This window comes from Misgurnus anguillicaudatus, chromosome 18 (genome assembly GCF_027580225.2).
Source record: "Misgurnus anguillicaudatus chromosome 18, ASM2758022v2, whole genome shotgun sequence".
Classification (NCBI taxonomy): Eukaryota; Metazoa; Chordata; class Actinopteri; order Cypriniformes; family Cobitidae; genus Misgurnus; species Misgurnus anguillicaudatus.
In genome coordinates, this window is record NC_073354.2 from 39830046 (window position 1) to 39846600 (window position 16555).

Genomic DNA, 16555 nt, shown 5'->3' on the forward strand with positions numbered 1-16555 from the left:
TCCTTTTAAAAATTACACACTGCACCTTTAAAGGGACACTCCACTTTTTTTGAAAATAGGCTAATTTTCCAGGTCCCCTAGAGCCAAACATTTGATTTTTACCGTTTTGGAATCCATTAAGCCGATCTCCGGGTCTGGTGCTACTACTTTTAGCATAGCTTAGCACAATCCATTAAATTTGATTAGACCATTAGCATCACGCTCAAAAATTACCAAAGTTTCGATATTTTTCCTATTTAAAATTTGACTCTTCTGTAGTTACATCGTGTACTAAGACCGACGGAAAATTAAAAGCTGTTGAAAGTTACCATGGGGACTATTTTCGGGCGTTGTGTAATATCATTGCGCCTGCGGCACCCATGTTACACCAGCAAAGTCCCTGATTATTACGCCAGAATGAGAGTATAGTTCCTAGTCATATCGGCCTAGAAAATCACAACTTTTAATTTTCTGTCGGTATTAGTACACAATGTAAAGTTTTAAACAGGAAAAATATTGAAACTCTTTGGTCATTTTTGAGCGTGATGCTAATGGTCTAATCAGATTCGATGGATTATGCTAAGCTATGCTAAAAGTGATACCGCCAGACCCGGAGATCAGCTAAATGGATTTCAAAACGATAAAATCAAATGTTTAACCCCAGGGGAGCTGGAAAATTAGCCTTTTTTTAAGTGGAGTGTACCTTTAAAATAGACATTCACATGTGTAAAATACCTGACCTAAAACTTCTTTATGATGGCTCTTAAATATAGGCTATGGCTTTGATTACAATTTAATTGATTGTTAAGAAATCTTTACTTTTTTTTTACTGTAAAAACGTAATTATTTATTGTTAAGTTCAAACTTTGTAGTGTAAATTTGATATGTTGGAATTGTGAATGGATTTTTTGGTGTAGATTTGCTATAGACATTTTTACATTGTTTTTACAGAAAAATGGTTTTATTGGGATTTTGATTGGTTCTAATGGAATACGGCCCAAAACACACTACAGTCAGTGTATTGGTTTTTGTTGGTCTCTAATGGTATGTATTGGTTCTATGTATTGGTTCTAATGGAATATTGCCCAAAAAACACACTACAGTGTAGTGGTTTTAATGGTAAAAGCCAATGGTTCCTATTGGTATTTTAATGGAAACCATTAGAATTTTAAGTAAGGTTTTTATTGTTTTTTTCAGCAGGGTAAAATCAAGTGTTCCCACAATTGGATCTAGTGTGTAATGATAAAATGAGTGACTAAGTGTGAAAACTAAACTGTTTGACAATAAAAATGACGAACAAGTCAATGATGCTTAATCAAAAATCAATGCAAGGTCGTAATACCCTAATAATAACACATTTAATCGATCTGTTTGGTGCGTGTGGAGACTGTGACGTCACTACCTCCTAACGCCAAGGGTCTTTAGGACCCCGCGAACTCCTCGCGCTGACGGGCCTCTGCGGCGTCTGTGAGCCCGAGACGGCGGAGCGGAGCAGGCCGGTGCCGGGGAGGGTCAGGACGGGAAGAGACGCGGAGGGAAGACGGGTGCGCGCGACCTCCGGAGGGTTCAGGCCCGGGTCTGTATGGAGAAACGGGTAAATCCCACAGATATACACACACACACACTGCTCTGGTCCTGACAGTCATATGCGCGTGATCAGCGGATGTTGAGGCTGATGGTGGTGCTGGTGAAGAGGGTGAATTTAGATCTGCGCAGAGGTTCGTTTTGTAAATCCAACATGAGGAGTTTTGCTTTTATTTACATGCACGAGTTTATATGACGTTTAAATGCGCATTAGTGCGATGCATGTGTGTGAATGTGAACAAATCTAGTTGAAGTCGGTGTCACCCGGCGTTGGAAATGACCCTTAGGATTTATTAATGAATATTGATGAATAACTCCATAACTTTATCACAGCTTAGTCTGTCAGTGTGCTCTGTGAAGAGAGAATTAAAGCTTTTAAATTAATAAGGTTTTATTTTAACAGAAGGCACGAAGTGTTCTGTTTAATATAGAGATTTATATTGTGTGCGGCCTTTTTAATTATTAAATGATATTGGTGTATTATAGCTTATGCTTGGTAAAACTTTTATTCTGTAGTTCGGCATTCTTGTTTTGATAGGTGCTTATTTTTGGGTTTTTAAACATCTCTCTCTGACCTATATAAGTATAATGTAGGCCTATAATATCACAAAATTAAAAACACATTAATTACTGCAATTCACTGTGTTTGTGGACTGTTAAGTATCATGAATTATAATTAAAAGTCATTGAGTATCATTGAAGGTGTCTTGAAAACCGTCACGTACATTTGTGTCAGGTCACAGGTGTCTTGGGTTTCTGTCCTGGTTGTCTAGACTTAACACGCTCGTGTGTCTTCATATAGTCGTGATTTTCTACATTATTGCCTCAATTCTTTACGCTTAGTCTTTCTGTGACCTTAAAATACCCTGTCTCCAGCACGTGATGAGTGTATTTTTGTATTTTATTAACACTTGAACATTTTAAAGTCCCCATGAAATCAAAACTGACACACATATTTTTATATGGAATATTGCAGTGTTCATTATAAATAATTTACTCGAGTCGTGTGGGTCGTTTTTTTAATTTATAAACGTATAAACTTTAATCAAAATTTGAAAATGTACTCTCACACTTTAAATGAAAACTCTCAACTGGAGCACCATCTAGTGGGCTGCGTGGGCAGTGGTAGACTCCTGACAAATGATTTTTATAAATGTTGTTATATTCTTATCAGATTTTTCTCATGAATTTTTATGAATTAAAAACGCTCATTCAAGATGCATGATCTAAAAGCCCATTTATGTTTGAATATCGCAACAGCAATCACGTCACGTGATTCACGTCAGATAGAAAGTATGTTCATTCAGATGCAGTAACACTATGAGAAGGAAGTCGAAAACATCACGTCCGTGTTGTGCCACACTTAAAAGTCGAACACACTGGCGGCCTCTACAATAGCTGTCCGCGGCACACCTCTGTGTGACTCCCTACTGTAGCGCCACTTAGGGCTGTCATGATTATGAAATCTGGCTGCCGGTTAATTGACTAATAAATTGTGACGATTATAATTGCCTGTTTAATTGCTTTGACATTTACACATTTTTTTTGTTTGTTCACGAAATAATTTTCACACATGATCCTACTAAGGTCATAATAGTACTGGACCACACATGTCTGTAGTGGCAGTTCCTTACAGATTCTTAAGTATAGCATCTTTTACTTCCATAAATTTGGAATTGCTGTTTTGGAAATGTATGTTTTACCTGGCAGCTCATACTGCTTATCAAAGTTTTGCAGTATTTCTTTACCTGCTGTTTTTTCCCACTGTATTGAATGGCTATGGCTTTGCAATGTATCGTGCTGCAGCTCCCCCTTGTGTTTTTTAAAGAGATGTGCAATCATTGCGGTGATCTGAAACAATCAAGATGAGACGATTATTTAATCATTGTGACAGCCCTAGAGCCACTGTTTGTCAGACGAGGTTTCCCACTATTTGCGTCATTTTTTCACGTTCAAGATACTTTTAGTTGTTTGGCTTATGCGTCACATAAAGACGCATTTTAATGCACTGCATGTGTTGTGAAGTAGAAATAATTTTTAAAATAGCCGCCGAAAAAATGTATAGAGCACTTTAGTTTTGCCTTTTATAATCATGTAGCCTATTATTATCATTTCAGTCCAGTGTCTGTGGACTTCCAACAGCGAACCTCAGGAGTGACAAAGTCACCTTAACACAATAGCAATGTACACTACTGAGAGCATGAAAGGACACGTGAAAGATGTAATTTAAAAATCAGGGTTATTCCATTAAATATTCACTTACGGATTGTTAAAATAAATGTTAAAACATTATTGTGTCGTTAAAAATGAATTTGAACTTGTTTTCTTTGCAGTAAGCCTATTCAATATCTGAATCTTATTAGTTATTTTGACAATTTTTTTCTATTTCTATTTTCAGTAAATAAATGAAAATAAAAGCATTATTTTTTATTAGGAATTTTACAGAAATGATTTTTGGAAGTTGATAGAATGAATCCAAAAATTATTATTTTTTAAAAATAATTTTTGTATAATTTTTCATGTCACATCCATTATTTTTATGCATTGATACTATCATGTTAGGAAGGTGGTCCTTGCAATGTTTTAAACATTGATCAGTGCCGTAAGTTGCAAAAGGTGTCTTTTTCACTGACTGACCGACTGACTGTCTTAAAATCGTAAGACTTTCAATGAATCATTGCCCTATTTATTTCATTTGATAAAAGACATGAAGAAAAACATTGGTAGTTGTTTCCAGTTGTGCTGATGGACTTTAGCAGAAACACACTTTCATGTTTTAAAAACATACACTTGTTTGTATAAATGTCATATTAATACGGTCACTCTTGTGTTTGGTTTCACAGGGTGAAGGATTTGATGGTCTGAAGGTGGATCCGTTTCATTACCACAAAAGTCCATCAACATTTTGATGTCTTTTATTTCGTTTGTGTTGGTTTTAAATGCATCGATATCAGGCCTGTAGTGAGTTTTTATTTGACCATGCCTCTCGATCTGGATTGTGACGCAGCGGCAAAGAAAACGGTAAGAGTGACGTTTATTCCTCCTTCAGTCTCTTTCACGAAAACACTTCACCATATTTCACGTTATAAGTTTAGCTTACTCCCAACATGGTTTAAGAGGGGTTTTGGCCACTTTTTTAGCTGATCAGGCTGGAAAACTATCTGACCCATCAGCTTGACTAGGCTAAGCACGGTCTTAGCTGGTTTATGATATAAGTAGCTGGTGTAAGATGGTCCTCGAGCCTAGTCAAGATGGTGCTGGTTTTCCAGTTTGAAGAGCTAAAAAAGTAGCCCAACCCCTCTAAAATCAGGCTGGGAGACCAGCTAAAACCAGACATCCAGCTTAGGCTGGCATTTTTAGAAGTCAACTGTAGTATAATCTAGTATATTATAGTAATTTATATAATATTTACAGATGTATTCTGTAGTATTTAACTATAGTGGGATGTGTGATGTAATGTTATTGCTGTAATTAAGCACTATAATAGCGGTATTTTACTGTAGTGTAGCCTACGGTAATGCGACTATAATGTGTACTATAATGTGTACCCTTTCTTGAACTAACACATCTACACTAATAAAATCCTGTTAGTCTAAGGTCCTCCATATCCGAAATGGTCAATCTTTAAAATAAATGCTTTAACTGCTAACCACAAGTGATAAGTGAACTCATTAAATACACAGATGAACATTAACTCGGAGAAGGGCGTAGTGAAGTACATACATACCACTGACCTTAGAAATCTGTCAAGATCTGCTGTGTAGTGTCATTGAGGTTACAACTGTGTGTTTGAATGGTCTAGTAACTCTCCATTTACCCGCTCAGCTCTTCTTACACATGAATGGCTTTTCTTGTAATATAAATCTGTTGGGTAAGAGCGTAGTTGCTCAGGCTGTTAGTGATCTGTAAAGTTTAATTCAGAGCCCTGAAAAATCACAGTTTGTTTACTATGTTTTTTGTTAGACAAGAGTAGTTTGCAAGCCTTGACCTTATACTAATGTCAGAAAGCCAAGAGCTATAAATGATTTGTGTTGTATATTGTGAGAGATTTGGCTTGTGTAGATGGTCAAGAGGTTTTCTTGCAGAGAGAAGGTCAGTTTAGACAGATCAAGATATAGAAGGCCATAAACGACAGACAGAATAATCTTTAGAGTTAACCGGTTAACCATTGTGTTTTCATTAGTTTTCTGTAACTTTGCACTAATGTGGTCTGTTGAACAGGTAAATCAGTTACTTGATCTTTAGCAATCGATTATGAGCTGGGTTAGGTGTATGTGAGTTTTATGAGATGTCTTTGTGAACCCTGATGAGGTGTTTTTATTTGCTGATATTGTAACAATGACTTGAGATAATTTTTTGGCATAGAAAATCGAAATCTGTTACAGCTTGTACTTACTTTTAATTAGGGGTGGGATGATACCACATTTTTCGTTACCAATCTGATTTCGATACCTGAATTCTGCGTATGGGCCCATCCCGATTTGATCCTAGTATTTTTCTTGATCCATTTAGAATTGTGTGTGTGTGTATATATACACACACAGACATAAATGTATATACACACACATATACAAACACAAAATCAGTAGAATATCATGTGAAGTATAAAAAACTCATTTAAAATGAGATACAAGTTAAAAGAATGTAAGTGTTTGTAAATATTTATTAAAGAGCACTTATCGTCCGATTCACGATTTTACATTTTCTTTGGTGTGTAAGTATTTATTAGTATTTGTTAACGATATGCAAAAGGTACAAAGTAGGGTTGTAATGGTGTGAGATTTCCACGGTATGATAATCGTCTCAGAAACTATCACGGTTTCGCGGGTTGCCGGTATTAAACACTTATTATTATTATTTTATTAAGTATTATTATTAGCTACAAAGACCCTTAAATAAATAAAAAACCGATAGGGGTTTTGGGTTGAACATATGGTTTATTATATCAAACTTTTAAAACAAATAAACTTTGATTCTTAATTTTTTTTACTAATTTTAATTTGATTCTTTTAAATAATATGATATAATACCCACACAAATTCTCTCAGAGCTGCTCTGGATATATTCATTTTTTCACATTGCCATATAGTGAGTGAAATGTATAGTTTTTATTATAGGGCCTAATTATAATCAACTTAAATTGATCTGTAATATAAATTACTTTAATGGGCTTTAGTGCCTCTTTTTGTTGCCACTCTTCGTCCACATTTCTTGCAAACTGGAAATCCATCTTAAAGGACAACCGCGCATTCATTTTCTGTATACCCAAAGTATTCCCATACTGTAGATTTTAACTTTTTTTCTGGTGGGGGATAGAAGTTAAAATTTTGTAGTCTCTGGCTCTGACATTTTCTCTACTATACATAAACAAGTGGAGTTTAGCAGTCACGCCGAATGAAGTTGCATGTGCATAGTAGCGCAGGTCAGATCCGCTTATTTTTTCCCCAAAACCGTGTAAAAGCAAATGTTTACGGTATGATAACCGCGAAAGTTAATATCAAGGTATACCGCCATACCGGTATACCGTTACAACCCTAAAGTAATCGATGTCGAGAGTTATTGTCTCCAATGTAAATCTCTGTTCTTGGACTACAACAAACACACGGATTGTAGGCAACAGTTTACTTTCTGGGATTGGTGATGTAGACAAGACCGACATTATCATAATTCCTCCCGCTTCGGACTCAAAGCCTGTCAGTTAACTTCTGTCAGCATTGCAAGCGAATCTTTCAAACATGGTACGGAGCGTCAAATATCCGGCTGACGTCAGAGGTATTTAGGCCAATTACAACGTTCAGATTAGCTGGCCAATCAGAGACACAGAGCTTTTCAAATCGATGAGTTTTGTACAAAATTTATGTGTTTGAGAAAGGCAGGATATCTGGAGCTACAAAAATGTACGGTATGTGGAAAATAATGTGTTTTAACCATAAACCACGCTAACACATTGTATTATACCAAATACACAAAATAACGTCGATTTTTAAAAATGAAATAGTGCACTCTAATATTGCCAGTTTTAGATATTACGGATCATCCGTACTGCATTAGACTTTAAATCAGATGTTTAAAATAGGTTAGTGTGTGTGTATGTGTGTGTGTGTTTTTGTGTGTCTTGTGTGTGTATAACGCGTTTAATTCGCAACTACTCCAGTGCATTAACTCCGCGAGCACCACACCATTCAGAGAAATAAGTCTTGCTCCAGGCGCAAATCAATAAGGGGTTGGTCTGAAGTAGGTTCATTAATTATAGGTGTGGTTTGGGCATAACGTCAAATAAACCAATCAGAACGCTATCCAACATTCCCTTTAAACGCAAGGGCGCAAGTCCCATGGCGGGTTGCTATTATAATGACGGATTTACCAGGCGCACGTCAGGAGCGGTTCACAGCCGAGGAGACCCACGTTCTTGTAAGAGCAGTCAAAGACAGAGAAGTTGTTTTGTATGGGGATAGGAGAAACCCGCCCAAATCAGCGTCGGTTAAACAGGTGTGAGAGGAAAAGCCACAATTGTCTCATCAGCTGGCATCCCCATCGTTGCGCCAAGCGCTACAATGATGTCAGGAGACGGGGGAATCCCAAGCTTGCCAGCATAAATCGGGCACGCCGTGTAACGGGAGGTGAATCTGCCTTTAGACTATTTTTTTTGGTCAGTGGCGCAATTGTTTTTTGAAACTGCAAAATAGCATCAGGGATGGTTTGCGCCGGAACACGGCTCCTTTTTTGCGCCCAGGGAGCGCAAGTTCACTCCCTAGTTTGCCAACGTGGGTCTGTGGAGGGAAAAACCCGCTGTGCGCCGGTGCAAAATACGAATGATACATGCGTCACTGACAAAATCAATTGCACTGGGTGCAAGATAGGGCCCTAAATGTTTCTTTATGCATATATGAATATATAGATATATAATTAGGAAAGGGGTCCCTCTACAAAGGTAAATCAAATGTGGGGGTCCCTGCCATCATACCAAGTTTGAAAACCCCTGACCAAGGCCATGTTTAGCTGCTTATGTATTGTTTATTGTAGGCAATGCAGCTTTAAAAGTGAATGCCCGTTTATTTTGAGGTGTTCAGCACTCCTCCACTTCAATCCACTGCAGGCTTATAATAAATCTAGACTTGCTCAATGTTCGAAGATCCCGTTCTGTACTTGTTTTTGTGTTTTACTCTGAACTATGTACATTTAAAATGGTGAATGGCTTTTTATGTTGACTTAAGAAAGTGCTTTCGTGTCCCAGCAGATGAGCAGGGACAGATGGGCAGGCCCAGACGGAATCTGTGGAATTTGTCTCACGTTATCTGCTTTGATTTTTGAGAGGATATCTGCAGAATTTTGCAAAATGGACACAAATATGGTGAAATGCGTTAGATGGAGCTGATAGTTCTAGACTCTTATTGCATCAAGATGCAGTCATTTTAAATTGCACAAACATATTATAAACAATCGCAACAGGGAAGTTTTCCTCCATGCACGGATTCTGTGTGGCCCTGCTGTTGGGATTTGTGATGACATTGGACTACAATTTAATACTGCTGAAGGAAGGAAGAAGAGAGAGATAGAGCTGGGAAATGAGCGTGAGAGAGAGAGAGAGAGAGAGAGAGAGAGAGAGAGAGAGAGAGAGAGAGAGAGAGAGAGAGAGAGAGAGAGAGAGAGAGAGAGAGAGAGAGAGAGAGAGAGAGAGAGAGAGAGAGAGAGAGAGAGAGAGAGAGAGAGAGAGAGAAAGTGAGTGAGAAAGATAGAGGGCTCTATCTTACACCCGGCGCAATGCAGCGCAATGCGCGACGCAAGTGTCTTTCGCTAGTTTCCACCCTAATTTTCACGTTTAGCGCCGCGTTGTTTAAATAGCAAATGCATTTGCGCCCCCTTTGCGCCCATGGGCGTTCTGGTCTGAAAAACGAGGTGTGTTCAGGCGCATTGTTGGCGCGTTGCTATTTTGAGGCAACTAAAATAGACTACGCCATTGACCAACAAAAACCTGGTCTAAAGTCTAAAGTCAATGGCGCAATGTGTTTTATGTTATTTAAAGAGCGCATTAATATGCGCCTATAAACGAGAGGACAACGCGGGTTTGCTTATGACAAAGTACATGAATGCCCAGCAGCACAAAAATGCTTTTAAATATGAAAGATTAAAGGATTGAATGTAAAATATTATTATTGAGTCTCTTGGACATAATTGAGGACTTATTATGAGACGTTAGAATGCGCAAAGAGCAGCTTCACCTGCAGCCTGGTAAGTAAATAAAAGCTTTGCTTTAAACAAATGCATCTGTTTTTAAATGTTTTTTTTAATATACCTCACGGATTTATTGTATATGATGACTCTGTACCTGTGGATATGGTGAGATGAAAAACATTTTAAGTAATGCTTAAAAAAAACTCTTTGCTAAAAAAACGCTGTCCAAAGTGCTGAAACGTGAGGAGAGCCGTTTGTAATTTCTTTATCTCCTGTTTGTTACAAATAAAGTATTTTTAGAGTACAAACCTTATCTTAGATACTTGTAAATTATGTTTTGATGATATTGGATAGCCATACATTTAAAGCAACTATAAGCCTGCTTTTTACTTCCATGACTAAAAGAAAACGGGTTTTAAAGGTTTTAATAAAAAAATAACAATTTCAATACAAGTGAAAAACAACACAATTATTTAACATTAATCTTAAACTGGGGATCTTCTACCTCCGCTTAGTTTTTCAGTTTACAAAGTCCGTCGTCTAAATAGGGATTAGACATAGCACCAGCGCAACTTGCTTTTAAAGGGGATGAGAGCTGAGTCTCTCATTGGTTTACTGCACGTTACGCCCAAAATACTCCCATTACAATAGGACCTACCCTTTTCGACCATGCGTTCAGCGCAAAAACCATTTTTCCCGTCGTTAAATTAGCAAAAGTGGATTCGGACACGCCCATTTAGACGTTGCGTTGTGCGCTTTAGACAATGCGCTTAGATCGTTAAAATAGGGCCCAGAGAGATAATAATAAAACCTCATTCACACAGCACTTTGGTCCCAAAAAATACTCGTAAAATTGGCAGACAAGCTTCTGTGTGAACGCAAACACGCCCGTAAATGTTTTGGGATCGCTCCCGGAAAGAGGACCTAGTAACATTGCTGTAAGATACATGGAAAGCCCTCAGTGTGAACCAGATGCAGAAACAATGCCGTAGGGGGCGTTTCATAGTGAGGACGCACGTGTCATGGCAACATGAAGTTATGGTTTAGCTCTTTAAAATGATGGATTTACTTGCAGATTAACATTAACGATGAGAAATGTCTGCAAACTGGACTGAAGCAGTTGTCAGAGAATGATAAATGAGAGTTAGGGCTCGGACAAAATATGCGCGTTGATTCGTCAGATCCAAAATAGCGGCACCGTAGAGTAGTAGCAACGCGAGTGGTTCCAGTCCACACCGGTTTTCGCACCGGTGCCAAGTGTGTTTTAAACAGTCATGACTTTGAGCAATTTAAGAGAAAGCAATGAAATCTGTTAAAACACACTGTGGCCAGCAGTAAATGAGTCCTCGTCTATCTTAATAAACGTAAGAGAAAGAGATTTAATAATGTATGTGCTTCTTAAGTCTAGAATTGTGTTTATATCTGTTATTAAAAACAATGTGGATTAAACAAATCAAGTTATAAAAATTACACTGACCATCAAAAGGCACATTGAAGAGGTTTTGCTCATAAATGCATGTAAAATAAAGTAATGTGAACTTGAGATTTTTATACTGTTACTAAACCAGTTGTTCTCAAACTGGGGTCTGGGGCCCCCAGGGGGGCCGCGAGATGGTGCCAGGGGGCCCCAGTTTTATGACATTTTATAAAATACATTCATTTATCATGAATTCTGTGTAATTAAACCTAATAAAAATAAGGCTATCAGCCAACAGCACTACTTTGTATAACTTAATGTGTTTTGTTTAATTAAAAAATAAATTTTAGAACAGTTTTTGACATAAATTTTCTTTGGGGGGCCGCGAAGGAATGCTTCGTACACAAGGGGGGCCGCATGCGGAAAAAGTTTGAGAACCACTGTACTAAACTGCACAGTATGCACTGCAAATGGTTTATTGAATGCTACCTCTGACTAAGAATGCATTATTTTGTATAAATTGTTCTTAGTTAATTAATGGGGAGATAATCAGGAATCGAATCGAAGTTGAATCGGACTGATAAAATGAATCATAAGATGAATCGATGCATCGAAAAAATAATTGCTAGATTAATCGTTTAAAAAATAATCGTTTATCCCAGCCCTAGAGTAAGTGAGTGAGTGAGAAAGAGAGAGAGAGAGACTTTTGAGGACAGATAAGAGAGGAAAAGGAAAGATAGTGAGTGAGTTAGTGAGTGAGTGAGTGAATGAGAGAAAGGAAAAGGAATAAATGAAAGAGAGAGAGATAGAGAGAGAGAGATGCTGGACCCAACAGACTGGTTACATTAGAGAACCTCCTTTTCTCTGCCCAGTCTGGTTGCTTGGCAACAGCAGTGGCCCAAAATAACCTGCCGATGACAGAAATAGTCTGAAGATGACAAAGCCAGATAAATGATGTTGCATTACTCAGATGTTCTGATCTAATAGTCTATTATACTGTAATGTACAACACACTGTATGAATACTTGACTATATTTAGCCCCACATAAACGTCTATGGGTCCTGCAATGTGATATTCACAGTATAATAAATGTTTAAGCAATATCGCTCGAGTAGGAGTGTGATATAGCTCTATATCATCACGGCTGTGATTAGGCCAGAGGCACGAGGCCGGAGGCAATCACAGCCGTGATGATATAGAGCTATATCACACGACTCCGAGAGCGATATTGCTTTTATACAACAGTTCGACGGCACACGTTTGAAAAACGAAAACTAGAAAACAACAACGGAGTTATTTTAAAAGCCTCTTTGTTTGAGAACTACTTCTTCCGCCACGGATTTGAGGGCGGCCAGAATGACAGGTAAAACTTTCGGCTGCTTTGAAGCTCATAACAACTCAATGGACGGAAAAGCCGTTACTTTATATTACTGTTTCTTGGTCACAAAGTGTAGTTTTAAGATTAGTTCAGTCGAGAATGTATATGTATTATATTTAAATCTGCAGTCGATTAGTAAAGATAGCGCCTGTTTGAACGTTTGCTTAGTGAGATTCGGTACGAATGAGAACCAAAGACTGAGCGGACGTCAGTGTTCACTCGCCCCGCTGACCACCGCCCTCTCTGGGCTACATCTCTGAAAGGTATTCCCTGGCTCTCATGTTGGCCTTGTTTGTTTATGATGATCATCAAAATGAGATCAAATCAGCAGTATTTGGTGTCATGATCAAACTAGTACTTGTTTTTTTTTATTCATATTTAGTGTCTTTTATGTTGTTATTGTTTTGGCGCGAGGTAAAAGTTAATAAAACTATACTTGTGTAACGTTACTATTGCTTTCTCATTTATTCTTAACGCGATACGAGCACTCGATTATTATTATTAAACTTTGTTCTTGTCAGTACTATACAAAAAAGTGTCAGAGAGATGTTTTTGCATGCTGCTTATAAATATATCAGTGGCGATATCTCATAACATGTTTTAATAGTCACGTCACGATAAAGTAAATGATCAATGTCCACATTTAAAAGCTGCGGGGCTTACCTGCAGTTCCACGGTGTTTTCGCGTTCTGATAAAAGATATAGCTCCAGAAAAAAACGAGTGTTTATATTCCTCTTTCCAAGTGTTAATCGTCCACACGATGTGACAAGGCATTTCTCCCATTAACTTTAACGTAACATACAAGAGCGCTGATCTTTGACTGATCAGACTTATTTATGAGCTAGTAAACTAATAAGACACACGGAGAGTGATTCAAACGGCGCGTCTGTGTTTTTCCATTCAGAGATGAACCTGCTTAGAACCTCCATTCACTAGGTGGCGGAATGATACGAAAGGTGAAGCGGTTACAGTGCCGTTATCAGCACAATATCGTATAGCTCTTAGCCAATCAGATTCGAGAACCAGAAAGAACTGTTGTATAATACTATATATTTCATGAATATGAGCTTAAATATTGCAGTCCAGGACAGGTTGATTTAGACCAATTTGTGTCATTGACTGTTAACTGCAATATACAGGAATTATATTGAAGGTCACATTTGCTTGCTTAACTGAAGCGCACATAATGTTTTATGGGTACATTCATGCTGAGAAAACAGATCGTCATGTTTTGCACAAACTCGTGAAGTTGATGCCAGCTGGAGAACACGCTGTCATAAAAGCAAAAGAGGATACCAAAATAAATGTTACATAATTGATCAAACATGTGTTTAAGTCTAATGAAATTAGAGAAATGCAAATCATAATAATTATCTGTATTGTCATCAGATGTTTGGACATTACTGTGTATACTGTAGTAGTTAGTTGTCATTATTACTGAATAGGTTAAGAGAATACTGTAGCTGTTCACATCTCTACTGACCCACTGAAGGACAGAATGATAAATGTTAAGAGTTTACACTGTGTCTGTGTTTGTGTACAAGGTTAGGTGAGGAACGTGGCTTTACCTTTGGGGACATATTTGTTCTAAATTTAGCTAAATAGGATTAAATGTGAATGTCCTCTTTGGACAATATCCATCAAATAAATTTCTTTAAATTCATTTTCAGTTAGGGTTAGTGTGTATTCATTCTTTTTAGCTTTATATAAAAACTTGACGGTACTTGTGAACAAGGCTTTGAACTTGATTTTTTCCCCAATTGGTTCGTTCCAAACAGAAACAGTATTTTAACGTTTCTGGTTTTCAGTTCAACCCTAAAATTGACGTTCTTGAACCGGTTAGAAAAGGCTACATTATGTAAGTGGCATAACTGTAATTCTGACATGCCTACATTTGTTTCAGCATTATACATGAATTAAGACAAGGACAATTTCTGCCATGTCGTTTATTGACAAACAACTTAAACAAATGTTTTTATATAAAAAAAGAATACTGTGGTTCGCTTGCTTTTTGAAACGCGTCTCTCCGTGTATGCACTTTTGAGTGCACTTAAACACTCACACACACAGACGGAGGACGAATTCCAAACGGCGTTTCAGGAAGAAGATGTAGCATAAACAGTAGCTCCACATAAAGTGAAAATTACGTTGTTTTTCATTGCCTTATTCGCCAAATGAATTTTAATGGACTACAGTATGAGACACAGTAGCGCAAATCTCTTTCAAGTTTATACATCAAAAGTTCTGATCTTTAAAGGGCATTGGGATGATCACATTTGATTTTGACAGGACACATTCAACCGCATGTGGGTCTGTACTTACAGAAAATTGCTCGCTTTAGCGCCTTTTCGTGGTTAAATTGTTTAAATCACTTAAGTGTTAACATTTGCAAGACTTTGAAACACGTGCAAATGATCAACTTTCACTCTATATTTAAATTTGCGTATTTTTCCGCGAATTACATGCTAGCCGAACCGTGGGTCGTGATCTGTACAGATCACGGATCAACTGCGATCCCTTACACCACTAATTAGTATTAAAAAAACAAACATCTTGAGATACTTGCTAGCCTACAATATTTACCTCTTATGACTGAGACTTGGGCTTGAGTATAGGCTACTTGCTGGTGGCAAGCTTTGCATTTCTTGAACGTCACAGAGTCTTATTGAACAGAAAAGAACGGGAAAAAAACGGTATTAACCGGTTACCATTATTTTAAATAAATGTTTCTGTTCCGGAACATATATTTTTGGAAAGTTTCTGGTTTCGTTTCTGTTCCTGGCAAAACATCAAAAGTTTCTGGTTTTCGTTTTAGTTCCGTGAAACGGTTCAAAGCCTTGATTGTGAAAGAATATTTTTGACTTTAATGCTTAAAATGCACAATTAACACAAACATTTAAATTAAGGTAAACTTGAGTATGAATAAAGTCAATGGTAAAATATAATGTGTTTCAACTAAAATTAAAGGCACACCGCGGACGTTTTTGGCCCCTAGAGGCCACAAGCGCCGCAGCACTGTCGCAAAGGAAAAGAACTGGCCAACCTTAAAAATAAACTAAAAACTAAACATTTAAAACGCTAAATGATCAACATTTTGAGGCATCAGGGAGAAACTTTCTGATGAGGAACTCGTGGCAGAAGCCATTTCTCAATCTGAAGGTTGCAGCCTCCGGATGTCGTATTTCTAAGCTGCATACGTCATCAAGACTGTCTTATTTCAGAATATTAACAATTAAAAAGTGGACTATTATACTTAGTTAATCGTAAATTGTTGCAGTACGCTTATGACTTGCGTATGTAATGCTCAGTTTACCTTAATAAACCAGGCTTGATGACGCATGCAGCCTGCATATTTGTCCTCCGGAGGCTGCAGCCTTCCAACCGAGAAACAACCAGAAGTATTTCCTTGCCTTTTTCGAAACAAATATTGTTGCATCATCCCTCTCTCCCTCGCTCTCTTTTGTGTGAAAGTTGTCGCTCCAAATCCAAGTAAACCATGTTTAGGTCTGTTGCTTTGTAATACGTCACGCAAGTGACAGCGGAACGCAGCAAATGAGGAAGAGAGAAGAGAGAAACGCTCGGATCTGATTGGTGAATGAATAGGTATTGGTGAATGAATAGGGTTTGGTTTTACACTGTGTGAGTTTGAGCAAGTTTGACTGCTATAGCATCCTGGATTGTAATGTAAATACATAGACAGTAAAAGAAAGGTAAATACGTGAACACGTGAATGCAGCATCTGAATACAGGGAACTATATTCAAGATAATTGCCGTCATTTATAAAGAAGATCGCGTTTATTTATGAATCAAGATCGTGAGTTTATATAAAAATTTGCCTTAAAGGGGATTTGAACCCGGGCCGTCCGTGTCATAGGTCCGTGACACTAACACGGTGCCACAGAGTCACATAATAGATGTTGCTCTCTACACTCCTTAAGTAGCCTCCAGCAAAATTCATGTTTAAAAAATTGTGTTGAGGAAGTGACGTATGCCGTAAAGCAGTCAAATTTTGTAGGGTTTTT

General features: G+C 37.7%; 1 protein-coding gene across 4 annotated transcripts in view; it reads left to right on the forward strand.

Moving 5' to 3' along the window:
- The first annotated feature begins 1416 nt into the window (after positions 1 to 1416).
- dnmt3aa (DNA (cytosine-5-)-methyltransferase 3 alpha a) overlaps positions 1417 to 16555 on the forward strand; it is a 76731-nt gene continuing 61592 nt past the window's right edge. For 2 of the 4 annotated variants that reach the window (XM_073856504.1, XM_073856499.1), the window contains exons 1-2: positions 1417 to 1573; positions 4407 to 4584. In XM_073856504.1, the coding sequence (XP_073712605.1) occupies positions 4543 to 4584 (42 nt within the window). In that variant the 5' untranslated portion in view covers positions 1417 to 1573; positions 4407 to 4542. The remainder of the gene's footprint in view (positions 1574 to 4406; positions 4585 to 16555) is intronic. The other 2 variants (XM_073856501.1, XM_073856500.1) reach the window with 2 other exon arrangements.